General features: G+C 41.1%; 1 protein-coding gene across 2 annotated transcripts in view; it reads right to left on the bottom strand.

Annotated features, from left to right (window-relative positions):
- The window catches only part of LOC148373864 (ephrin type-A receptor 4-like), a 63913-nt gene that overhangs the window by 17718 nt on the left and 19520 nt on the right, over nt 1-26675 (bottom strand). For both annotated transcript variants that reach the window (XM_088329721.1, XM_088329727.1), the window contains 5 exons: nt 8731-8886; nt 6529-7035; nt 4391-4515; nt 4117-4276; nt 3929-4040 (listed from right to left, as the gene is read on the bottom strand). In XM_088329721.1, the coding sequence (XP_088185847.1) occupies nt 3929-4040; nt 4117-4276; nt 4391-4515; nt 6529-7035; nt 8731-8886 (1060 nt within the window). The remainder of the gene's footprint in view (nt 1-3928; nt 4041-4116; nt 4277-4390; nt 4516-6528; nt 7036-8730; nt 8887-26675) is intronic.

Consider the following 26675-nt stretch of genomic DNA (forward strand, 5'->3'; position numbering starts at 1 on the left):
GGTCACAAACAAAATTGAGAATAACCCCAATGAAAAACAGATTTATTTTCTATGTTTGACACAACAGGAAGGACATGGCGCGAGCACATGAAAGCATTTGGGAAACGGCGAGGAGGAAAAAAGAAGGGTGGAGGGTGCCATCAGGTAGTATGAGATAAAAGGTATTTTCCACTAAACAAAGTATCCAAAAACCTTTGTGGATGAACAGAAACAGCTGTGTTGAATATGCTTCTGTGCGCACCTGCTATGGCTTTGTGTGTCTGCGTATGAGAGCGAACGTGGAAGCTGACGTGCACACAAACGTACACACGCAAGAGAACAGCGATGACAAGTCAGGGACAAAGGGATTATCACTGTCTCCATGCTAATCCCCTCTAAAAAGCTACAGGTAACACACTCATTTTATGTGGCCGTGCAATCGCAACATTAGAGTGGGCGTCGCTTTTAATGACTGGAGATGTTTAAGGAAAGATGCATTATGCATTAAGATAACGCTCAATAGGCACTACATTAGGCACACCTGCACTGTCTATTGCAAGCGAGGACTCACAAATCCGGTCTTTGTCATGATAATATGGCATAAAACAAATATTGGGAAATGTCTTTGTTGCAATTCATACATAACTGACACGGCATTACAGAAGAAAAATGGCGATTGTCCAATTATCTGCACTGCAATAGGATTAGGATTCGATTTAAATTAGAATGGTCGATATTGTCATTCACAACAACGTAGTGAACATTGTTTTGGATTAGAAATGGCACTCCGGGAAAAACACGTAATAAAAACGGTCGAGATAATTATCCAAAACAATATTTAGTGCTTGGAGACTGGCCGAAGTTGTAAGGGCCTCGTAATGGAAAATGTGCAATGACATTTATCAACAACAAAATTCCAAAATAGGTCGAAAAATAAGACATATCTGTTTTTCTATTCATAGGCAAGATTTATATTTTCCACAGTCTTATGCGCTTGTTTGTGATAGCTCTTGGGAAGAATTTCTCTCTAAGCCTCTTACTCCTTTTTTCAAGGGACCTTTAGCACCTACCGGAGGGCAGCAGGTCAAAAAGATGGTGGTGGCCGGGATGAGAGGAAACATTTATTTATTCATTCATTTGATGAAGTACAACTCATTTCGCAAGTTACGGTTTACTATTTTACAAATTTTTTGATATTATATGTGTCGATACCGTCAAAGATCACTCCCCAAAAAAACTTTTGGATACGTATCTCCAAGATAAAATGTTTGAATTAGACTGATTTGATGCGTCACAAATGAAATATTATTATTTTTCCCTTTTTTTGTTGCGCACTTAGAAATGTCAGGATTTCAATACAATCTAAACTTGGGAGTTTCTTTTTAATAATGTTGTTTGTCCAAACCTATCGCTGTACGTTAAGATTTACGTTACTCTAAAGAGGGAAATGGCTGCCAGGGAGATTTTAGACAGATATTTATTGTAAAACATTTCTAACATGATTTTAAAACCCGTGGTGCTTCTTAATTCACTGGTTTAAATACAACATGTTATTTTCGGAGTGTTTCTTCGTGTGTTTTGAGAATAGCTTCGATTGACACTGAACTACTCGATAACTTCTTTCGGCGAAAGCATCCAATCATGAAACAAACTTTGCAATTATTGTTCATTTATCTGTGATAAGATTGGTAAATTTAAAAACATCTCGACACCGTTCCTAAAGGCGCAGTGTGTATTATTTGACCACTAGATGTCACAGGATGGTGTAGTGCAACCGAAAACGAGTGCTAAAAGGCATAATGAAGAATACAAACTACGAAGACTTAAAGTAACAAAACGCACCATTGTTCTTCTTTTGTTTTGTTCAGTGTTATTGAGGTTTTGGGGTACCCGTAGCAGCAAGAACAACAGTTCTTTTTAAGCGAATTAAAAAAATGCAAATTTCTCAATAAGTATTTTTAAAAATGCATGTTTGTATGATAGTTCATGTATTTTTTCTCTTTTTTTCAATCTATATTGTTTCTTTACTGAATCAAGTTTTTGTACCACTTGGAGATGCTTAATAATAAACACTGCTGTTTAGTAATTGTACATAACTTGTACATAGAGATCTATTTGCAATTCACCCTGTTAGCATTTTATTGAATCTTAGTGAATACTTTATATACACAAAGGAATAGAAACTTTTTTTGGGGTTTAGCTTAACAATAAAAGTGCTTATAAACATTTAAGAATTTGTTCTGAACTTATTTGTTGCTGGGCTGAGTAATCTGACATGAACTAACATAAAAGAAGTGGAATATATTATATTTGGGAATGCATTTTGATTTTCTGATGTTTAGACATACAATTGCTGTTAAAACGAATGTGTGAAGTGTTATGGTCTGGCAAACAGTTCGACTATCTCCTCTAATTTGCCCAATACATTATTTTTGTCCTCATGGAATACATTGAAGTAAACAGAAAAATATCAAAAAGAGTGTCTAGTTTTTTTTTCTCGTAAGTTGACAGCTCACACTAATTAGGAGCCCTCCGCTCATTTCTTAAAATGTGACAGTTTTTGGTTACTGTGTACAGCTGCATTGCATTATAATAGACATTTCTAATATTATGCCCTCTGATGGTAGCTAACAAAAGTTAACCATTCACAAAGGCATCCTGCTGTGCAAATTTACATCTCTTGAAATATCCACACATCAAGAATTATTAAAAGAGTTTTGACAGCATCCATGAAAAACAACCTATTCATCTTCCGGCCCTTGTAACAGGATTTCATCATAAACAGTGCAGTGTCCAGTGAGAGTACATCAATGTCGGCAAAGGTTTAAGGAAATGTACAAATTTTTAACTTTTGACTTGATTTGCTGCCGACATGTCCCGTCTTAAAGTCATTATTGCAGCCTTAGCTCATTCATGATGCATGTGCAAGTCAGTGCATTTCTCAGATACGCTCGAATCAACTCTTCTTTTACCATCTTTTTGGGGTTTTAGGTAGTCATTTGGACTGTTCTTGAAGAAGGCTTCTTAATACTGTAATCTGGACTATAAGGCGCACCAAAAAAAAACAAATTAGCCAGATATGTTAGAGTACAGATAATGCTGTTTCCCTTTTTCTCAGCTCAAACTAAGCAATGTTTTGGTTACGTGCAAAAATGTGTTTATTTATCTTTTTAAGAAAGACCGAACGACTTCCCACAATGCTGTTCTCTTCATTCTGTTTAGAATGAACAAATTACTTCCCATAATAACTTTGCCTGTAGGCTGTATTATGGACAGGTTTAATGTCTGACAATGTTCTCGTGGCCCGGCCCAATAATAACATCAACAATTTGGCACTGTGACTAAAATAGTGTGATGATGAGATATAAGACCTAATGCCTTTTCATGTGTCATTGGCATCCCTCGGGGTCTAGAAAATGGGATCTGTTGAGCTTTATGCTGTAATCTGGGTTTGATTCCTGTTGCATTTAAAGTTATGCAATATTATGCAATTGTGATCAGCAATAAATTCTGACTCATCAATTATAGCGCAAATATGGCACGTTTTTCTGTGTAACCCTAACCAATACAATAGTTTTTATTCCATGTGGCTTAGAAACCAGTGCCCCTTATAGTGCGGAAGACTTTCATAAGTTTCATGCTACACTTAAAATAGAACAAAAAAATGGAGGGCAAGCATGATGTCAGTGTCCAGCACTCCTTCAGCCACGATTCCTCGAACTTAATATGTTCAGCCCCGAACAGCTCTAATAAAAGTACAGTAAAATAAAAGCAAATAGGCACATTGGAAAATAAAACATAAGGGTTCGTTGAACTCAGTCAGGCATATTTAACCCATTCTCAAGAGAGACAATATTTGCTTTTTAAGGACACCTCAAATGACCCACCCAACAATTAATGTTCACCTGTTTTCCCTGTTTGGAATTTTGGTAAGTGTGTGTGTGTTTACCTGCGAGTAATAATAAACACAGCTGCAGATATGAGCAACAAAATTCCAACCCCGCTCACGGACAACAACAGGAAAGCAGAGTTGACACCTTCTCCAATCAGAGGAAAAGGATCTAACGGGAAACAAAAAATACGTTTTATTATAAACCTGGACGCCAAAACAGGCAATCGCTTATCTCTTGTAAATACCTGAAAAGGTGGCAAACTCAAAGGGGCTACTGAACTCCCCATATCCGGCAGCAGTGCGAGCTCGGACGTGGAACACGTAGACTGTGATTGGCTTGAGTCCCGTGACTTCCACGTTTCGAGAGAAGGTCCTCATTATGCGGTAGGACCTCTCCCTCTGATCCTGATTAGATCGGACAAATGGGGCCTCCTTTGAATGCCTGACAACAAACCCGTCTGGCGAAATATCGGCATTCCAGATAACTGGCTCGGCTCCATTAACCTGCTCGACGCTCACCTTCTCATAGAACTTGACCTCATATTCCAGGATGACCCCGTTGGGCTGATCGGGCTGTTGCCATGACAACGACAGAGTATGCCTGCTGACGTCCGTTGCTTGAATGAACGATACCGGGGAGGGAGCTGATGGACAGAAAGAGATCCAAATCATGCAGAGAAAAATGATCATCTCAGAAAATGTCGTAAATCGGTGGTCCCCAACATTTTCTGTACCAAGGACATCTTTAAATATTCTTGCAGTCCAGCCCAATAATAATATGTGTCATGATAACAACAATAAAAAAAAGCCTAAATCCACTGTGTAATCTAGACCACTGGGGATGTGGATGACATAAGAGAATGCATGAGATGTTATCTCATCATCACTTGGCAAGTGCTTTTAAGTGGCTTTAAGTGTTGCCGGTGAAGGATCTCCGCAATGGATTCCGTCCCCCTCTCGCCTGCACCGTTCGCGCTCTAAGGCATGCTTGGCTAAAACCCCCCCACCTCCTCCTGTGTTCCCACCTCCTCCTGTGTTCTCACAAATAATATATGAATTTTCGGAGTTGCTTCAGGCTCAGTCCCTCAAATCAAGTTAACTGGTAGTGCTCTGGCTGGCTCATGCGCCAATACTCACGGGCCCAGGTTGGGTCGGATTTATTAAACCTGATCTTAACTCAAGGACAAAACAATGATTTACTGATAAGAACAAAACTTAGTCCTTGATCTGTGATAAAATAAAAATGTATAGCGCAGCTTTCTTCACCATCTCATTGACTAGTACTCAAGAGGACTGACCTATATCTTTTTACGTCCTATTCCATTGGGGCAAAACACCTCGCTAACTCTCTAGCTCCCCATCGCTCCACTTTCCACGGCTCCCTTGCGCCGTGAGTCATGACGCGGAGCCATATGGTTGTGCAGGTTGAGCTTGACACATCTCAGGCACGCGCTCACGTTGCGTGCACCAGGCTAACTTATTTCCCCGGGGCGCTTCAAACTTAGCAGGTGTACCACTTTTTAAAATGCCAACGCTATGTCTCAACGCCGACACAGTTGAAACGTTGTGCAGAATTCAAAGAAAAAACAATAAGGGGGCAAGTAAGGGTAATGCTATAGTCTCTCAACACTCTCACAACTTGAATAAAACACCGTAAAAACTTAAAAAAACTCATATTTTACGTAATTGGCAGAGGAAACACAGTATTTCTGGTCCATATTTATAACTCCTTCTTACATTTTGGGTGTGCAGCTTTCACTACTTGTATTAAAGTCCGTAATTTGCACTTTCCTGAATGCTTTCTGACATCTGCTTGTGAGGACTTCTAATTAATTGATGTAGGAGGACAGGGTAATTACTATGGCAACAATGAATGATAATACGGCGAGAATGTTCAAATCGGGGAGAACGCAACAGAATTCTTGGATTATCTTCCACAACAGTATTGTGGTGATGCTTAAACCGGGCTTTTTAAGCACTTATGCAGTGATTTGTAAGCCAAGCATAGCGTCTCTCTGTAAATGTGAAAAAAAAAACAAAAAACCTGCATTATCGGTTTGGTAATTCACATTCAAGGAAAATGGAAATAATATTGAGTGGGCGTGTCATCAAAAATATCTTTCTTATACTGCAAAAAACTCAGATGGAGATACAGTATATCAGTATGTAGTGAAATTAGTCAAATAAAATAGTTTTCAAAAGAAATTATTTATTTTGCTGTCAGTTAAGTCTGCTCATTTTAAACATTATTTCCGTTGTTTTATTTGAAAAAGAAATTGGGGAAAAGAAAGTTTTCTAGAATAAGCGGTTAATAAGTCTAGTGAAATATGAACTATAAACCCCAAAAAAGCACAATTATCTGTGGAAAAAACTATCCGTTTGGGTTTTTTTTTGTACCAGCGCTGCATAACTGCAATACGGAACCCTTTCAGGAGCTTTATGGCTGTCACGCTGCTTCAACAAGCAGTAAGATTAACGTTTTCCACCGTAAGATTCTCCGGAAAAGAAGAGTCCAGCACTGACAACCAATGCCATATACAACCACAGTGTATCTCTTGATAAGGCATTTGCGATAAGCCACATAAATTCTATAATGATCGTAGAACCCTGACATTCTATTTTAATCTTATAATCTTCAACAATCGACCGTTTCTTACCAGCTTGGTTGGTGGTTACAGAGACTGACGCACTCTGGGAGATCCCAGCAGCAGCACCCAGGGAGACACCATTACATGCCTGCACGATGAAGGTGTAGTGAGTGTGGGCTCTGAGCTCGCTGACCACCACTCTGGTGCCCATCAAGCCGGTCCGATCGGGCGAGAAAAGCACGTCTGAGCTGCACGGTTGGCAAAGCTGAGAAGCCGAGTCCCCCGGGGTGGAATCTTTCAGGTAGACGCCTCTCCCCGTGTGAACTTGGGGTCCCACAATGCCCTGGTCCGACTGCATCCCCTGGCTGGCGAATTGAGCATCGGGTTGGGAATTATTCTGAATTCTGAGGCTGGTTTTATCTGCTGCCTGAGCATCGCCTCTAGTTTGACAAACAAGACACTCCACGCTGTAACTAATGTCACTTCGACCTCCTAGGCGGCGAGGGGGGGTCCACTCCAAGACCACTGAGGTTTCGTTCACCACTGAAATCAGCTGCTGTGGTGCTGACGGGGGCTCTAAATGTGAAAAATTATGCAAAAAGATTGATATTACTTCAAGTGAGTACATTGGCAGATTTGTAATGGTTAAAGTGGGGTGCAGCATTTAATGTGTCCCCAAAAAGTTGGAAGTCAAGTCAAGTCATTTTTATTTGTATAGCCCTTAATCACAAAGAGTCTAGGTATGTTTTAACAATGTCCAACTGAGTTCAAAGCTCTTCGGGGCGGAGCACATTAGGTAGGAGGAATGGGTGGACGAGGGATAACGGCTTAGAGTAACGTCATGCTCGTCATCGTGTTCTTTTTTGCCTCCTTTTTTTTAGCACAGCACAAAAATGCTGAAAGTAAGGAGAGGCTTGTACACAAATGCAGGTATTTGCACGTACATCATGAAGGGGCTGAAAGAGGGTGCAATGATGACACAAGCCAGGAGATGTGTAAAAAAGGTCTTCTTCAAGGATTAAAACTCATTTTCTAATTTTTCTTATTTTTTTTCATGTGCTTGTTTTGTTTTTGGGGAGAACTTGAACATCGTGACATGCAAACTTACCTTGAGTTGATGTCCTTCTAGACAGCGTATACGACTGTAACGATAACTATTTCATGTGAATTTTTTTCTTTTTATAGACGATTTTTGGAGCGAGGATTTGCGTGTGTTATAAAAATGATAACAATGACACGGGCTTTTAAAGAATGAAGCCTGGCTGGGTTAATTTTTTGGGTCAGGACATACGTTTTTAGACAACAAAGATGACAAAGAATGAAGGCTTTATTTGCTATTTTAACAACAACTGAAATACATCTCGTAGCTGAAATTAATTTACTCATACCTTGTTTAATACCTTATAACTACCAACACATCCTTTTGAGATGATTAGCCTGACGGCAAAAGCAAATGTCATATTTTACGTGACAGCGAAAGTGACATAAATTTGACCTAAGGTGCATATAATGGGATATTTTACGAAATCATCAAATTTGAGTGAAATTTGTCCAAAAAGATATCAAAACAAAATATTTTAGAACATCTTTGTTTCCACACATTGTATTGTTTGCTTTACTGTGTTTCATTTTAATTTTGTTGAATGTATGTATCTATGTTTGGGTTATAATCATAAACTTAGGTTTGTGTGAAAGCCTAAGATGTAACAACCAAATGTCTTTAGAATGATGTTTGTATGTGCATTAGGTGCGGAGATGACAATGGTTGACAAAGTAGTTGAATTTCTGTGAAAGATTCAGTCCATCCAAAAGCAACTCATACACCTCAGATAGATATAGCAAATAGCCAATTATTGTTGAGGTTAAGGTCTATAATTGTAGCAGAGCGCTTCTTTTCATAATAATCATAGAGCGAACAAGTTACAATTCTCATTTCTTTTTCCCAGGCCCGATAGACCACGCGCTCAATACGCACATAATTAAATTTGCCCAACTACGGACTTCACTGACAGTCTTGGGTAAGCAGACAAGGACAAAGAGAACAATTATTCACGTCAAAGTCCCAAGAGCCTAACAGGATATGGATGGTGGTTTAGTCATAATTAATGGCATCTCAAAACTAGATTGCCATTTAGACAAGTGCGTCTCTGCCCCTGTTTTTCTGTGTAAGGGGGGTTGTTCTGAGTTTGCAATTTGTCGTCTGTTTTGAACAACATTCATTGTCTCGCAATGCTTTCCATTATTGGAATAATGACCAATGTGTTTTCTTACGGGAACATGGCATGGAGGCCAGGTCGCTGTCAGCTCGATAGTATCCGGAGTGGCAGTCACAAACGGTTGCTCCTTCTTGAAGGGAGTAGCTGTGTGGAGGACACTTGGAGCATGCCGCATCGGATGACCTGGACTTGTAGAACCCAGCGGGGCAAGCTGCACGAAGACACATACAATAACGAGTCACGACACAGTCCAGTGGATGCCAATTTGTTCTGTCGTAATGCCAAAATACAAGTCTTTTCATGACGTTTTTGGCTTAAAGTCCTTGTAAGGAGAAAGTTTGTGTGTCTTCTGAAAACACCACAGAGGAGTGTGGTGTTAACTGCAGCTTGTTTATCTCTTTTGGTTTTCACAAAGTACCGTAATTTCGGGACAATAAAGTGCACCTAAAACCCCCAAATCGGACAGAAATTCATAAGTGCGCCTCACATAACGAAAACTACGGCTGATAAGATTAGAAACAGATGGAGTATTTGTATGTGTGCGTACTTCGAAATGTTTTACGGTATAATACTGTATTTGCGGAAAGATTGATTAATCGCAAAGCATTATATGCAATGGCAATCGAACTGGCGCCAGGACGGTGAGGGCAAAAACACTTAACCTTTAGATCATGAGTGATGTAGATGACCTGACAAATGGCAACCGATTTTATCTTTGTCACACTAGTTTTAGCAAATGGAGAAAACAGAAATTTCATCACTGGATACACAAAAGGGTTTTTTTCCCTAATCGTGCTTTTTTGCGTTTATTTGTATCTTTTAGGACAATTTTCTGTTTTCTCTGGAACCGTGAGTATAGATAGTGTGATAATGAGATAAAATATAATGCCTTTTGATATGTTGTCTGAGTCATTAGTGGTCTACAAGTTAGGATTTGGCGGAATATGAGCTTGCTCTGTCCACTCCACGCATCGGCCCGGTATTGCAGTACCTCTGGGAACGGTGCATTCGCAATGATCGCAGCAAGGCTTTAGGGCTAGGACCTTAGCTTGGCCTTTTGGCTGAGAGTAAGTGTCCCGGCTCCTAGGCTTTGTAGCGTATTATGAACTGACCAATAACGGATAATGGATAATGAATAACGAAGATAGATCAATAACCCTTAAAAACCCCAAAACCCCATTTTCACTGCCAGGACACAGGTTCGATTCCTGTTGCATACAATGTTTTGCGTATGTGGTCAGCGACGTATTTTGACTGATCAATTATTGCACTAATAGCATGCGCAACTATTATACACAAATAAATACTGTCTATATATCTTACTGGAGTTTCAATTCTATGCACCTTATAGTCCAGTGTTTCTTATAAATTAAAAATACATGCCAAATTACTATTTTGGGGTGTGTGCCTTATAGTACAGAAAATACAGCATATCGAGTATTTTTTTCTTTTCTTTTGCATTTTCTCTTAATGTCAAGAGCACACATTGACAGCGATGCACTTTAGGGGGACCACACAAGCAAAGCTTTCAAAATACATGATGCATTCTCAGGTGCAGGTACCACTGCCCCGAGAAGGAACCCGTGTTTTGCGATGGGTGAACAGATAATTGGTCAACCCGTTGTAATCTGATCAGTTTGTAGTTAAATAAACACTCAAAATAAGGAGAGAAGTAAATCAATGAATATGGAGCTTGCAACAAGAACAGGAGAGGACTGTAAAAAAACCCTCTAGATCAGGGGTCTGAAACCTATGGCTCACGAGCCATATGTGGCTCTTTTCATGAGTACATATGGATTGAAGATAAAATAGAACTTGTGCAATATTTTATAGTAGATTTACACGTGGAGCCAACTGTCAGATGTGTAAAGACTAGACATTATTAATGACTTCTAATTGGTTTCGGTCCAGTATTTGCCCAAGACACACCCCAGGAAATGGTTCCCTTACGAACCAAGTGGTTAAAGGAACCCAGAACCAGACCCAGACCATATAGGACAATATTTTCACTACAGTTTACAGTCAAGGTGTCACACCAACAGACCTCGTTTTGGCTGTAAATCACTGAATAATCTTGTATATGGAACTTCACTAAGCATTGTACAGTATGTCACAAAAGTGAGTACTCTCCTCACTTTTCTGCAGATTTCATTATCAAACAGAAAAAAAAAAAAAAAACAAAAAAAAAAAAACATCGCTTTGACACAATGAAAAGTAAAGCTCGGTGTAAACTAAAACATGGCGACTGCGCATGGATACATGCTTGCGGCTCGTAGCTCTCCAGCTAACCTTCTATTTATTGCTGTTCTCTTGTCTTTTTTGCTTTCACTTTTGGACACATGTGTGGCTAAAACCACTTACAGTAGGGACGAACTTATTCGGTTGGGTGAGCGTCTAAATTTCGACTTTTCGGGCACTTTTTATACCGCTCATGATATACCGAGCGAACTTCAAAGAGACCCGGCTTCGTTGTGGACATCCATCCCTCTTAATAAGCGGCGACGGCGGAGACGCCGTTCGGAAAGGAAACGCGGCTGCCGTGCAGGTAGATGTGTGAAGCGTGTGAAGTCTAAGCAGCAAGATGGACACGAGGATGGACGCGAGGATGTAACTAATTCCACCATTCATTCCTCGCCGGACAACCGAAGCTTTAAACTCAGCGCTCACGAACGGCCACAACGCCGGGAGCTTTTGAAGATCTCGACAAAGACTACAAAGAGTTCAGCTAAGTCAAATGATTCAGCAAAGCTAAAATTTGGTCTTTTGAATGTTAGATCCCTCGCCCCTAAAGCTTTACTTGTAGATAATATTATTCGTGATTATAAACTGAATTGTATGGGTCTTTGTGAAACGTGGTTACGCCCGGATGAGTACTTAGCGCTTAATTATGCTTCTCCCCCAGACTACCAGAGTAGTCATACAGCACGCACGCTGAAAAGGGGTGGTGGTGTTGCGCTAATCTCCGAAAAATCGCTTAAATTTAATCCACGGACCGCTAATAATTACAAAACGTTTGAGGCTCTTGTGACGCGGTCCCCTCAATTGTCAATTGATGTAATAACTATCTATCGTGCTCCTGGGCCATACACAACTTTCTTAGACGAATTCGCTGAACTTTTGTCTGAACTAGTAACCTATGCAGACAAAATTATAATTATGGGAGACTTTAATATTCATATGAATGACCCACACAGTTCACTCACTATTGCGTTTAGTTCTTTACTTGATGGATTTGGTTTTACTCAACTAGTTGATTTGCCAACCCATAAAAATGGGAACACGCTAGACTTGATTCTGACTCGAGGAGTTTTAACCTCAAACATTATGGTGCTACCGTGTACTACCGTTATCTCCGATCATTATTTAGTGACATTTGAGGTGCTAACTAAATGTAGTGTTAAAAAAGCTGAAGGATTTAGCGGACGCAATATAAGCACTGGCACAGTTTCTGAGCTCCTTGAACTCCTTCCTGAAGCAGTTGCGTCCTTTCCTAAATACACTGGCTCGATTGACTCACTCACGAATGAGTTCAATACCACCCTGACTAGTGTGATGGATACCATAGCGCCCTTAAAACTAAAATCACGTCCTAAAAGACGCACACCTTGGTTTACTGATGAAACTAGAACCCTTAAAAAAGAATGCAGGAAATGGGAGAGAAAATGGCGCGCTACCAAGCTTGAGGTTTTCCATCAAACCTGGTGTGATAGCTTGTTAAAGTATAAAGCGGCCCTTGCCTCTGCAAAATCGGCCTACCTTTCGAAGGTGATTGCGTCTCAAAAGAACAACCCCAAAGCCCTTTTTGACACTGTAGCATCGCTTACAAGGCAACAGACTACCGCTGATAGTTCGACACACTCTGCTCAGGACTTAATGGTCTTCTTCACTAAAAAGATTCAATGCATACAGGAAGAAATTGCTAAAGATACTATTAGTACCACTCATATTAAAGAACTGAAACTTACAGATGCACGACAGGGTGGCTGCCCAGGGAAAATGGCCGGTTTTAGTGAACTGTCACTTGATGATCTCAAACAAGTGGTGACTGCGGCCAAACCGACAACTTGCCAGTTCGACCCGCTCCCAGGTTCACTTATTAAAAGTCTTTTTAGCGTCATTGGGCCTTCAGTTCTAAATATTATAAATACATCACTCTCCTCAGGTGTAGTTCCAGCAGCTTTTAAGTCCGCCGTTATTAAACCCACACTAAAACGACCCAACCTTGATCCAGAAATCTTAAGTAATTACAGACCTGTGTCAAACCTACCTTTCCTCTCTAAAGTACTCGAAAGAGTAGTGGCACAGCAGCTGAATGCTTTCATATCTGAGAACAACCTTTTTGAATCGATGCAATCAGGATTCAGGGCTAACCACTCTACTGAGACAGCGCTGATCAAGGTAACAAATGATCTCCTAATGTCAATGGATTCTGGCGCTTCATCACTTTTGCTGCTGCTGGATCTTAGTGCTGCTTTTGACACAGTGCGCCACAATATCCTACTAGAACGGTTGGAAAAATGGATTGGTCTCTCAGGAACCGTCCTCTCGTGGTTCAGATCCTACCTCTCAGATAGGACGCACTGTGTGAAATATGGTGAAACGACATCTGAGCCCTTTAATGTTACCTGCGGTGTTCCGCAGGGTTCTGTGCTCGGCCCCCTACTTTTCAACATTTACATGCTTCCATTAGGTGATATTATCCGCAAGTACAATATCAGCTTCCACTGCTACGCAGACGACACTCAACTATATCTTCCGTTGGAGGAATCTTCCACACTAAACTGTGGAAATTTGGAGGCCTGTCTCACTGAGATAAAAGAGTGGATGTCACTCAATTTCTTGCGTCTTAACCCTGAAAAGACCGAAATGTTAGTCATTGGTCCTTCTAAATGCCGTGACTTCTTCTCAAAAACTGCTGTGAACCTTGACAAATGTCACATCACACAGAGTGACTCAGTTAAAAATTTAGGTGTCATATTTGACCCCGATCTATCATTTGAGATGCATGTAAAGCAAATTACTAGAACTGCCTTCTTCCATCTTCGCAACATTGCTAAAATCCGTTCAATACTGTCTCAGTCTGATGCGGAAACAATAATTCATGCATTTGTTACCTCCCGTCTCGACTACTGTAATGCACTACTTTCCGGTCTCCCGAAGTCCAGAATCAAGTCTCTTCAGCTAGTACAAAATGCCGCAGCGAGGCTTTTAACTAGGACAAAAAAGTACGATCACATAACACCGATTTTGGCTAACCTGCATTGGCTCCCAGTTAGCCAAAGATGTGACTTCAAAGTTCTCTTAGTACTGTACAAAATCATACATGGACTTGCTCCCTCTTATCTTTCAGATCTGATCTGCCGCTATGTCCCGGTCCGAAGCCTGCGATCTGAGAGTGCCGGTCTTCTGGTGATCCCGAGAGCAAAGAAGTCTTCTGCTGGTTCGAGAGCGTTCTCCATCCGGGCACCGGTGCTGTGGAATGCTCTTCCCCCTGAGATCCGATCTGCAACCTCAGTGGAAATGTTTAAATCTAAACTTAAAACTCACCTCTACTCTATTGCATACGAATAACCTACTCCTCTTGTCGGTTGACAATAGTCTGTGTAATATAGTGTAACAATCTGTGAAGCCCTTTGAGACTCTTCGTGATTTAGGGCTATACAAAAATAAATGACTTGACTTGACTTAAAGCTTATATAAAACTCAAAATGTAGCCGTCAATAACTATCATTTTGCAGTACTCTGTCATACTGGTCACTAAAACTCCCAATATGGCACACCATGCCACACGTGCCATCATTAGTATTTCAAAAAATTATCAAATCATCAAACTTCACACAGAGAAATAAAATGCACTGAAGAATTAGCTTTGGTCTGAAGAGCAGGTTTGACGTTTTTGGTGAAATTTGTCTTAAAATGTATGGTGTAGGTCTCCAAAAGTTTTTTTTCAATTTTCTTTTGCTTTTATGGCTCTTTGGATGAAAAAGATTCCCTACCCCTGCTCTAGATACAAAAAAATCACACCTGTTGTCAAGGTCCTCCCCTGAGTCCTTTCTTTTGTATTAAAGCAGGCCAAAGGGTGTGAAAGTCAAAGAACAGCAACATAATTGGCCAAGTGTGCAAATGATGTCCATCCATCCATCCATCCATCCATTGTCTTCCGCTTATCCGAGGTCGGGTCGCGGGGGCAGCAGCGTTAAAAGGGAAGCCCAGACGTCCCTATCCCCAGCCACCTCCTCCAGCTCATCCGACGGGACCCCGAGGCGTTCCCAAGCCAGCCGAAAGACATAGTCTCTCCAACGTGTCCTGGGCCGCCCCCGGGGCCTCCTGCCGGTGGGACATGCCCGGAACACCTCCCGAGGGAGGCGTCCAGGAGGCATCCTTATTAGATGCCCGAGCCACCTCAACTGGCTCCTCTCAACGCGGAGGAGCAGTGGCTCTACACCGAGTCCCTCCCGGATGACCGAGCTTCTCACCTTATCTCTAAGGGAGAACCCAGCCACCCTGCGGAGGAAACTCATTTCGGCCACTTGTATCAGGGATCGAGTTCTTTCGGTCATGACCCAAAGTTCATGACCATAGGTGAGGGTAGGAACGTAGATCGACCGGTAGATCGAGAGCTTTGCCTTTCGGCTCAGCTCCCTCTTCACCACGACAGACCGGTACAGGGTCCGAATGACGGCAGACGCTGCACCGACCCGTCTGTCGATCTCCCGTTTAATCATACCCTCACTCGTGTACAAGACCCCAAGATACTTGAACTCCTCCACTTGGGGCAAGACCTCCTCCCTGACCCGGAGGGAGCATACCACCCTTTTCCGACTGAGAACCATGGCCTCGGACTTGGAGGTGCTGATCCCCATCCCGGCCGCTTCACACTCGGCTGCGAATCGCTCCAGCGAGAGCTGAAGATCACGGCTTGAGGAAGCCAACAGCACCACGTCATCTGCAAAAAGCAGTGACGCAATGCTGAGGCCCCCAAACCGGACTCCATCCCCGCCAAGGCTGTGCCTAGAAATTCTGTCCATAAAAGTTATGAACAGATTCGGTGACAAAGGGCAGCCCTGGCGGAGCCCAACCCTCACCGGGAACGAATCCGACTTACTGCCGGCAATGCGGACCAGACTCTGGCACTTGGCATACAGGGACCGCACAGCCCGGATAAGACTGTGCGGTACCCCATACTCCCGAAGCACCCCCCACAGGGCCTCCCGAGGAACACTGTCGAATGCCTTCTCCAAGTCCACAAAACACATGTAGACCGGACAGGCAAACTCCCATGCACCCTCAAAGACCCTGAAGAGTGTATAGAGCTGGTCCAGTGTTCCACGGCCAGGACGAAAACCACACTGTTCCTCCTGAATCCGAGATTCGACTTCCTGGCGGACCCTCCTCTCCAGTACCCCTGAATAGACCTTACCAGGGAGGCTGAGAAGTGTGATTCCCCTGTAGTTGGAACACACTCTTCGGTCCCCCTTCTTAAAGACGGGAACCACCACCCCAGTCTGCCAGTCCAGAGGCACTGTCCCCGATGTCCACGCGATGTTGCAGAGGCGCGTCAACCATGACACGCCCACAACATCCAGAGCCTTAATGAAGTCCGGGCGGATCTCATCGACCCCCGGGGCCCTGCCACCGAGGAGTTTTTTGACAACCTCGGTGACTTCAACCCCAGTGATACGAGAGCCCAACCCAGAGTCCTCAGGCTCTGCTTCCCCAGAGGAAGACGTGCCGGTGGGATTGAGGAGGTCTTCGAAGTACTCCGCCCACCGATTCACAACGTCCCGGGTCGAGGTCAGCAGCGCCCCATCGGCACTATACACAGTGTCGATGGCACACCGCTTCCCGCCCCTAAGACGTTGGATGGTGGACCAGAATTTCCTCGAAGCCGTTCGGAAGTCGGCTTCCATGGCCTCGCCAAACTCCTCCCATGCCCGAGTTTTTGCCTCGGCAACCGCCAAAGCCGCATTCCGCTTGGCCAGCCGATACCTGCCAGCTGCTTCCAGAGTCCCACAGGCCAGGAAGGCCCGATAAGACTCCTTCTTCAGCTTGATGGCATCCCTCACCGCCGGTGACCACCAACGGGTCTGAGGGTTGCCGCCGCGGCAGGCACCGACTACCTTACGGCCACAGCTCCGATCAGCCGCCTCGACAATGGAGGCGCGGAACATGGTCCACTCGGACTCAATGTCCCCCGCCTACTCGGGACATGGGCTAAGTTCTGCCGGAGGTGCGAATTGAAACTTTTTCTGACAGGAGATTCTGCCAGCCGTTCCCAACAGACCCTCACAACAGCAAATGATGTAAACAGTGCAAAAAGGTAAAGATAACAAACCCTGGCGTCTTAAGCAATCTACTTTACAGGTATCCAGTAGCAAAAACAGAATCCCATTCTTCATTGTAAGCAATCAGAAAAAAAAAAACCTAATCAAACATTAAATTAATTACTTAATGTATGGACATCCTACAATATTTGGTCGACCAAAATGGTGAAAAACAGTTACATGATATTTGTCCCTACATTGAAAGTATTCCACAATCATAATGGATTACGCTGTATTCACTACAAAGGGTCTTTTAGTCTATGTGACAGAAATAACACAGCAAATAATCGAAAACTAATGAGCAAATTAGACATGCATGTAAAATTGTTTTTCCCCATCATTACACCGTGTACTATGTAGGCCTTGGCCACCAGTGTAGCATTTTGCCTGCATCCCAAGTTGAAGCAGCACTGATGTGCCAGGAGTTCCCTGCAGCTAATCATCACTGATCATCAGTAAAGCTTTTAATGTATAAGAAAAGGCAGCAATGTACCAAATATATCAAGCGTAGACAGAAGGTTGGCAGCAAGCTACATGCTCATTCTGAAAGCTTGAAAACACATGATAATGAAGGAAAAAATGAAGTAAATGTGTTTGGGGAATTGGATACTAAAATGAGTTAAGCATCATTGAACAGAAATGTATAATGTGTATTAGTTTGGAGAGGTACGCCATGTACCTCAAGAAGCCTTGGGAGCACAATAGTATATGTGTGTGCCTTGATAATAAAACACATGACCTTGGAGCCCATTCAAAGCCCTACAGACAATCTATGTGCAGTATGTAAATCGCTGCCATCCAAAAGATTTAGAATTAACTAAATAATTTGCGTTGTTGTTATGTAGGCCCAGTGTTCCTTGCCACTAATTAATGTAGGGTTTTAATATTTATTAAAAACACATTTCTGTATCGAGTAGGATAGTGCAAAAGAAGAAAATGTAATAACGTTTTCCAGCTTAGCTTATCATAATCATAAAATGTCACTTTTGAAAAAAATAATCCATACTAATGTCCTAAATGGTGACGCGTGTTTGCAAGTTTCGTATGATTTGAAAGCACTCTGAATGCACTGTGCAGCAAGGTCAACATGTGTATGAGATTCTGCCTTCCCTGAGTATATTTTTAGGGTCAAATGACTATCTGCCAAATTTGAGTTTACTTTAAAACTAGTGTTGTTGCACAGGTCAATGGAAATTCACACGGCAAGCTAAAAGAAAATTAGCATTGATTTGTAGGCGGGATATTAGTAAAAGAGATAAAATAAATAAAGCTGGCACAATCCCTAGTTTGAAGACACTATGTAACCAAAATATGGATGTAGCAGAAGATAAATCAATGCATGAAGATTGATTACAAGGTTTCTTTGCATGCATTGAGTTACGATGGTAGTTTTGAACAGTTCCGTCTTGTTAGTTTGAAAATCACTTTAGCTAACCTGCATTGGCTCCCTGTTAGCTTAAGATGTGATTTTAATGTTCTGTTGGTAGTATATCAAATCATGCATGGACTTGCTCCCTCATATCTTTCAGATATAATTTCCCCCTATGTTTTGGTCCGGACCCTTCGCACTGAAAATGCTGGTATACTAGTGATCCCTAGAGCCAAGAAGAGATCCGCAGGTTCGAGAGCGTTCTCCATTCGGGCCCCAGTGCTGAGGAATTTTCTTCCCCCCCCGAGATTCGATCTGCAACCTCAGTGGAAATGTTTGAATCTAAGCTTAAAACACACTTCTATTCTATGGCATACGAATAACCTATATTTTATGTTGACAATATCTGTCTATTATTTGCCCTCATGTAAGTTTTAGATCTGGTGACGGTGTCATGATAGTCTGTGGTTTGCAATTAATCTGTGGTCTGTGCAGCCCTTTGAGACTCTTTGTGATTAAGGGCTATACAAATAAACATCACTTGATTAACTAGACTTCATTAATACTTTTTAAAATCAGAATGAATATAATTCTGAAAATATTTCTCATAACCATTTCGTCCTATGATTTAATTAATTACTGCTACTGCAATTATTCCTTAACCATCTTAAGATCTAAAGAGCATGAAACACATCAGATAGCATTTGAAAGCCAAGGCATTTCTTACATCGAAAAACAAAGTCTCTGAAAGTTTGAAAGGGAAGTAAACAGCAGGCATGCAAGAAAGTTTTCTTTACTCTTTAATGTCTTATCTGTCCTTAATTTGTTTGCTTACACTTTTACTTTCTCTCTGATGGGAAAAAACTGAAAAGGGTGTAAAAATCGACTGTTCGCTTTAATGCCAGAGAACTTTATCGCAGCGTAGAGGAGACGATTTTGCACTGCAAACAAAGAGGACAGCCTTTTTTTGTCACTTGTTTTTGCCCTGGAGGGAACAACTCCATGAAACACCTGTACTGTGTTGTTCATGAGTCTTATAAGCCTTCCAGTAAAACCACAGCCAAGCAATATAATCACAAGCCACTCGTGCCAAGCGACCCTTGACCCCTCATACAGTTCTTTTTGTCTTAAATATCAACCAGTTACAAAGGCCAGACAATAAGATAATTTACACAACAGACGGTCTTTGCGCTGATTAATCTTAAAAGCAATGTGAAGAGATTTTCTTCGTCCAAACGAATAAAGACGTTTTAACTTTGACCACTGGTGACATGCAGTCAACCTCAAATGCAGTACTTGCACGCCGCACAAATGTGACATTTACAGAAGAAAAAGAGATGGTAACTCTGTGCTGTGCACTGAGAGGTCTTTGCATTGAGAGTGCAACAAAGCAGTAAATGAGAACATAATTATCCATCTTGACACTTGCTGGTGGAGCCAACAAGATTGGAGCGCAAGGGGTGAATTTTTCCCCTTTGGAATTCTTGAGGGAAAATCCTCAATTTCCATCCATTGCAATCATTCACCTTTGTCATCATCACACACATTTATCTCTCCTGGTTCTCAATTTCAAAAGAGATGGAGAAGTCCCAATGGTTGAAGGAAGAGATGCAGGAAGAATGTGTGAGTGTGCGCTAGAGTGTGTTTTGTGACGAGTGGATGAGAGGGAGGAAGTCTTGACTCACGCGGACCATCCTGCCCCATCTGCGCCAGCCTCCATAAATTTTCCCCCTTTCGCACACTAACTTGCCCTCCCTTTCAGACTTTTCACAACCTCCTCATTCGTTTCCTGCACATTTCCTCCAAGGCTTCCATTTTTTATGCCTTGAATCGCTGACAACTCCAAATAGATACGAACATATCCCTGTCCTGTCCGCGTGCTGAACAGCAGGAAAGCAACTTTTACAGTTTATCGATGCCAATTTAAACAGGGCTGCTACGGAACGCTGTTCTGTAAATTCATTAACCTAAATCCAATAAAACCATAAAGATGAAATACAGCCTGTGCAAGTAAACAGAGCAATAAGAAAAGAGACCAGGCCAGAGAAAGGATCCTAAGCTGCTGAAGATTTGGGGCTTGATTGCATGGCTCAGAAAGGCTCTGCCCAGGGGTGAGGTGAAGTAGCACTGCATCTTTGTCTATGTCCAACTTAATCATGTATCCTTTTCACCAGCACTGAGCTCAAAATAAGAGAGAAAAAGAAAGAAAGGAAAGTATCTGAAGCTGTAAACTTCCTTCAACATCCTCTTATGTCTGCCATTGTCTGTTGTCTTTTTAGAGGCTTGTGCTTCAGTTTCCAAGTGCTCTAGCGGGGCACGACCTGGAATAAGAGCTCATGTGGACATCATTAACCCAGCGTGAACCCTCATGCTACCGAGAGCTGTGTACAACCTGCATGCTAAACTGATGCATTGTCAACACAAAGTGCACCATTGTTCCATTAGGCGCAGAAAGGCTTATCAGCGAGATCATCTTGAGTGCTCTCAACACTTCAGAACATAAAAAAATAGATTTGGGACACTTCTAAAAGTTGTTGTGGAGAAACAATTGTTAATAACTTACTTCAAACAGAAAACTTGGCCTGATCCTACACTTCTTGAGAGATTTGAGAGTGTCATGGGGTATTTTCTGTTCATTCACCTGCACGGTCTCATGAAAAAGTGCTGCTGTGCCGTTAAAAAGCGTCCAGTTGCTTCACTTTGCCAAAAGATAGGAATCAGAGATGATCTAGGTCAGAGTTTCTCAAAATGTTTTCAATGATGTACACCATGTAAAATACAGGTATTACTTCACCCGTGTATCCCCCATGGCTCGAACTGCTGCTTTATTGAGGAGTGAAGATCTTTCATATTGTATACTGGAATAAAAATATTGCCCTATTGGAATTTTCCTTAATTTATATAGTGCTTTTATTTTTTTAATTTTTCTGTTTTATTTGTTTGTCTAAAACACCAAACATCAAAAAGTAAAATGAAAGTATGCTAAATTGTCTGAGTAATCATGATTATTTATGAATTATTGAATTTACCCTACTAAATAAGTTATTTAAATGATCATATGTACAGCGTGCGCTTATTTCAATTATTTCATTTTTTTACATTTTAAGCTTAAAATGGGTTGAATGTAAGATATAAGAAATCAAATAAGCATAATATTTGATTGCAGTGTAAATAAAGGGGGAATAGGTGCTGGTTTTGGATATATGTTAATATCCATTAAAGTTTCTTCAAGAGTCCCAATGTTTAGTTGAGAACCACAGATCTAGGGTTTATCTAAACCTCTGACTTAGTGTCTTTCATTATACTCTATGTACAAATAATCTTAGACTTAAAATGGGCTGCCGTAGTCAACTGGACTTTTTTGTTTTTTTTCTGAAGTTGTAACACTACTTGATATCTCCAATTTAAATTCTTTGGGTAAAGTTAATCCATCTGATATTTTAGCGGGACTCTTATTTTCTTTGCTGTTCAACGATTCATATAAATGTATTCTTCATTACTGATAATAACCAGTATCTGTAATGGTACATATTAATCTGGGGAACATGGTAAAAGCAGAACGAGGCTGAGATTCATGAGATAGAGAGAAAAAATGGGGGAGGAAAAATACAATAATGGGGGATGGATGAAGACATGCCGGAGAAGGTGCCCTTTGATTCCTATCAGCATTGTCTGCCTTTGCATATGCATTGTACTTAGTTCGAAAATGCAGATGTGGCTCGTTGCAAATTAAAACAAGAGCCGTGATGGCACAGTATATGCATGAACACATTTGCGAGAGTTTGTGTTTGTTCGTTTTGAACCCATATCATCTGTCGACCCAACCCTTGTTTCCACCCGGCGGACAGTTTAGGCACAGGAAGTACCCCACACTGTTCCATCTCAGACACCTGTCTGTGTGATGGACGGATGGATTAATGAAAGGAGTAAGGGGCAGATTGATGGATGGACAAACGTATTGACCCGAAATGCAGAACTGTTAATCACAGAGGTCATGCCCTCTTAATTACTACCTACAGAATGGAGAAAGAAGGCTGGGATTCTTATCTTTCTTCTACTTTATAAGTAGTAGTCTGAAAATGGACCCTCCAACATAGCTTGGTGATAAAACGAAGGAATGTTTTCAGTACATGCCGCTGTGAGTGGGCCAAATCTAAAAAATGGTACTTTCCAACAGTTCCAACATTAGCATGTGAAAGGAGAGCTCTACAACCACTCCAGCCTCCCTCCTCTCCAGCACACAAAGATTAACCCTCCAGTAGCACCCACTACTCCTCATGACCATGGATCAGGCAGTTAGGAAACCTTTGGATAATGAGAAAGTGCAGCTTGTGATGCCAGAGAACTAGAAAGGTTTCTTAGACAGGTGCCCTATGCTAACCCAAAGAGGAGGACATGAAAACACACACATTTGATCGTGATTTGTGACGATACACATCAAAGGGTTGAGCTCAATGTTGTCTGTGCACAGAAACCTAAATCAGCAAACCGATACTGTTTTGTGACAAAAATATAAAGCAAATATGTGGAAAGGTATCTTAAAACACAGTTGAGATCAATTCACTCATACATTTATTTCTCCCCGCTCTGAGTTATAATATTGCAGTCAACACTACACCAAAGTTTACACAGAATTAGGGTTTTTGTAAAATAATAAAATAATCAATTTATATGACTTGTGACAATAGTTAATTAACTCTGTTGGAAGAGGAAAATCACTAGTGACATCATTACACAATCAATGTTGTTTACAAATTAAACTTTTCAGATTAAAAAAAAGATGATTAGCATACCTGTCAACCTCCACGGCTCCATGCCCTTACAAACGGTCGGATTTTCCCCTTGCAAAATACAAAATAATCTTACACCTTATTTTTTTCCAAACGTGTTTATTTATGTAGTTTAACATCTTATATTGTACATGCGTTTTGTTATATAATATATATTGTTAATTCACATTTTGTTGTGAGATAATAAGTGGCTCGACATGAATGAGGTTTATTATAAAAAAAGTTCAAAAATTAAGTAGCTTGGACATTCACTGTAAAGGAAAAAACACATGCAAATATAATTAAGTAGAATAATACATTTTCTTATTCAAACTATTAATTCATTTTCTGCATTAAATTATTGTTGGTAATATACTAATTAAAGGGATAACCACAAACCTATATTTTTTCATTTTCTCCCTTTATACTTCCTTTTTTTCTTGACTTCTTTATACAACATAATAATTCGTAATATAATGCATCAAAGCCAGTGAGCCGTTTGAGCTTTAATGAGTTGAGCCGAAAAAGCAGGTTCTCTAAAAAGAAACGGACTTCCTTTCACTACACAACTACCACATGGTTGCAACGGGAGTAGCATCAAACCGCTCGCTTCGTTTGCAAAGAAAAAAAAACGATACCAAGTTAGAGGCTACCGTGGCGAACTCGTTTGACCTGATTGATTTGCTGTTTCGTGGTAGTCGGTTTACACCGGATGGTACCCATAATTGACAAATTTGGGTTTTTCCGTACAGATTTTCTTGTACGTCGTACAAGTCTTAAAATACATAATAAACGTACTTTGTACGGCAAAAACGTACAGGTTGACAGGTATGGATTAGATTGAGGGCACTCAATACAATCAATAATGCATCGTAGTTGTTTCCCTCTAGCTCCAAAAACTGTTCTTTGTAGCTGGATCTCATGTGTTTAAAAGTTATGCTTGTACATTGCCCAGCAAGAGCATGGACTAACACTACAATGGTGGTATTTTTATTGTAATGGCAGAAAAGAAAATGAAATGTAACTGAGAAAGCAACTAAATAGCCAGTAAGCCCCTGTAATTCATTGTGTAACCAGGTTCAATGCGGTACTGTTTAAGAATAAATAAACAACCCAAAAAGAGGTTGGGGATGCACATAAGATGCTGGATTTGGGTCTACGTGAATAAGAATCCTGCTTATGAAAGGAGTAACTCAACTTTTAGTAATCCAAATAAGAACATACTGTATTTGGATTTCTGTGTGCTTTTACACGGCTTTACTAAACCTTAATATTCTCCAGGCCTATTTCCATTTACAACACTGTAGAAACTTGCCTATTCACTTTAAGCCAGGGTATATTCAGTACACCAGGACAAGACAATGAAGGGACACACAACAACTAGCCAAGATGTTAAGAAATTTTTAAGTCACACATCCAATTAAAACTTTAACTTAAAATGCCATTTTACTGTGCAAATTGGATTCTGTGTGAAATAGCAAGTTTGCTTAAAGTGTTGTCTGTCATCAAAATATTTTGCTACAAGCTTCATTCACAGACCCTTTCTGGGGGGTTCTGTCCCTCTGTCAAGTCAATTTATTTTTTCAGTGTTGTCCATGAGACAAGGCAGGTGCACTAGAAAGAAGCATGAGCATGAAATCGATGGTGGGGATTGCGAATGCAAAGACTGTACACAAAGGGGCATTCCAAGCCTCCCAGGCAGTGAGCGGCCCCAGGCTGCATCAGAAAGCTAAAAGCGAGGAGGGAGTGGAGGGAGAGGAGAGTAAGACAAAAAGCAGGATCCTCCACTTCCATTCTTCTGCCATTCCCATTTCAAATTCTGTCTGTTGTTCCCCCCGCGCCCACCTCACGTCTCTCCGCCCTCGTTTCCGATCTTTCCAGACGGATCGCAGCTGTCAAACTTTTGACGACTTCATCTCGCTCGGTCGTGACCCTGCAGTTTGTCTGTATGGGAGTGCGTGCACGGCTGTCAGTCAAGCGCGTTTGACGTCTTTATCAGGCTCAGTCATGACCTCAGTCTTAACCGGGGGTGTAAAAAAGAGGGGGAGTTCCTGCACTTTTCTGTTTCTCTACTCGTCCCCTTTGCACCCGATGATGACCCCCCCTCTGACTGGGGAGGGTCTGCGCTGCCTTCTGCTGTCACTCGCCCTTTTTCTATATTTCTATCTCTCTATTCAACGCTTAATCCCTTCTTCCTTTCGACCGCCTCAGCTATTATCCACGTCGCTCCCTATCAACAGTGAAAACAAGCGTTTAGCATTTCACCAAACTGGCTGAATCGCCTCCAGTTTCAATTTAGGAATAGGACGTTTGGAATTGCTTCTTGTAAATGCATAAACATAGCAGTAAGAAAAGCAGAGTATATCTTCATTCCATAGAGTATTGAACCTTAATCACCACACCAGGGCTTTTTGTTTGCTTTGAGTGGAGACATTAGCTACTTGCGTGAAAATTATACTTACAACAATATCTGTATTTTTAGGTCACCTTATAAACCAAATTTTCAGCTGGCTTACATATTATTCTTTATAATCAGTGTTTTCTTCTTGTAGTATAGAATCGGCAAGGTCAATGAGTCTTTCGTAAACACAAGCTTGTAATTTCGTCACTCAAGCCCAGGGTACAATATGTCATTTACTTCTTTACAGCTTTTATTTCAGAACATAGTTTTTAAAATAATAATTTCCCAAAAGGGAACAGCTATCCTCCCCCAATTGACATATGCCAAGATCTTTTACTAAGTCTAACATCAAAACAAAACATGTCAAATGCAAATAATTGCATTGGCTTTGGATGTAAAGGCTTTGATTTATTTGCTTTTTTTAATCTCATATTCATGTGTCTTAACTATGACTTTGTCATAGCAACACAATTAATTTAATTTTCCACATTAAGCACATTCTGAGGCGACAAAACACACCTATAGTCACATGATCAAATACTCTTCCAAGAAGTAAATATCTAAGCAAGTTTTAAACACCCCAAAATAACAGTTAAAATATTTATGTCCTCATCAAAATAAAACAGAACACAAAGCATGTTTTGACCTACAATGGATTGGTTTCGGGTTTATCATATACTCTGAAGAACAAGGTTTCAGCATCTTTCTGTATACAGGCCTGAGTGGAAAACATTGGTTTAAAAAAATAGTAAATTATGAATATTATTTGCTCCACTTTGAGAACCCTTTGCACTTTTGTAACACAATTGCATAGTCAACAAAAATGAAAGATAAACAGGGTATACAGCTCCCAATTCTAAAGAAAGCTTTACATTGTGAAAATATTGATAAAAAAAACTTCAATGACTTTCATATCCATCCATGATGAGGGTTTGGTAATTGCCAATGGCATTTGTAAATCGTAAATGAGTGACAGAACAAGTAATGCAGGAACGTAATACTCCAGAATGGCTTTGTGCTTAAACATTGCGAGGACTACACTGGTGTACCAGCAGTCCAGACCTCTTCCTGATAGAGAATATTTGGTACATTCACATTATCAGTGTTGGCAGAAAGACGTTCCAAATTAACACGTAG

This window comes from Urocampus carinirostris, chromosome 1, assembly GCF_059441175.1.
Source record: "Urocampus carinirostris isolate Australia breed hairy pipefish chromosome 1, RoL_Ucar_1.0, whole genome shotgun sequence".
Lineage (NCBI taxonomy): Eukaryota > Metazoa > Chordata > Actinopteri > Syngnathiformes > Syngnathidae > Urocampus > Urocampus carinirostris.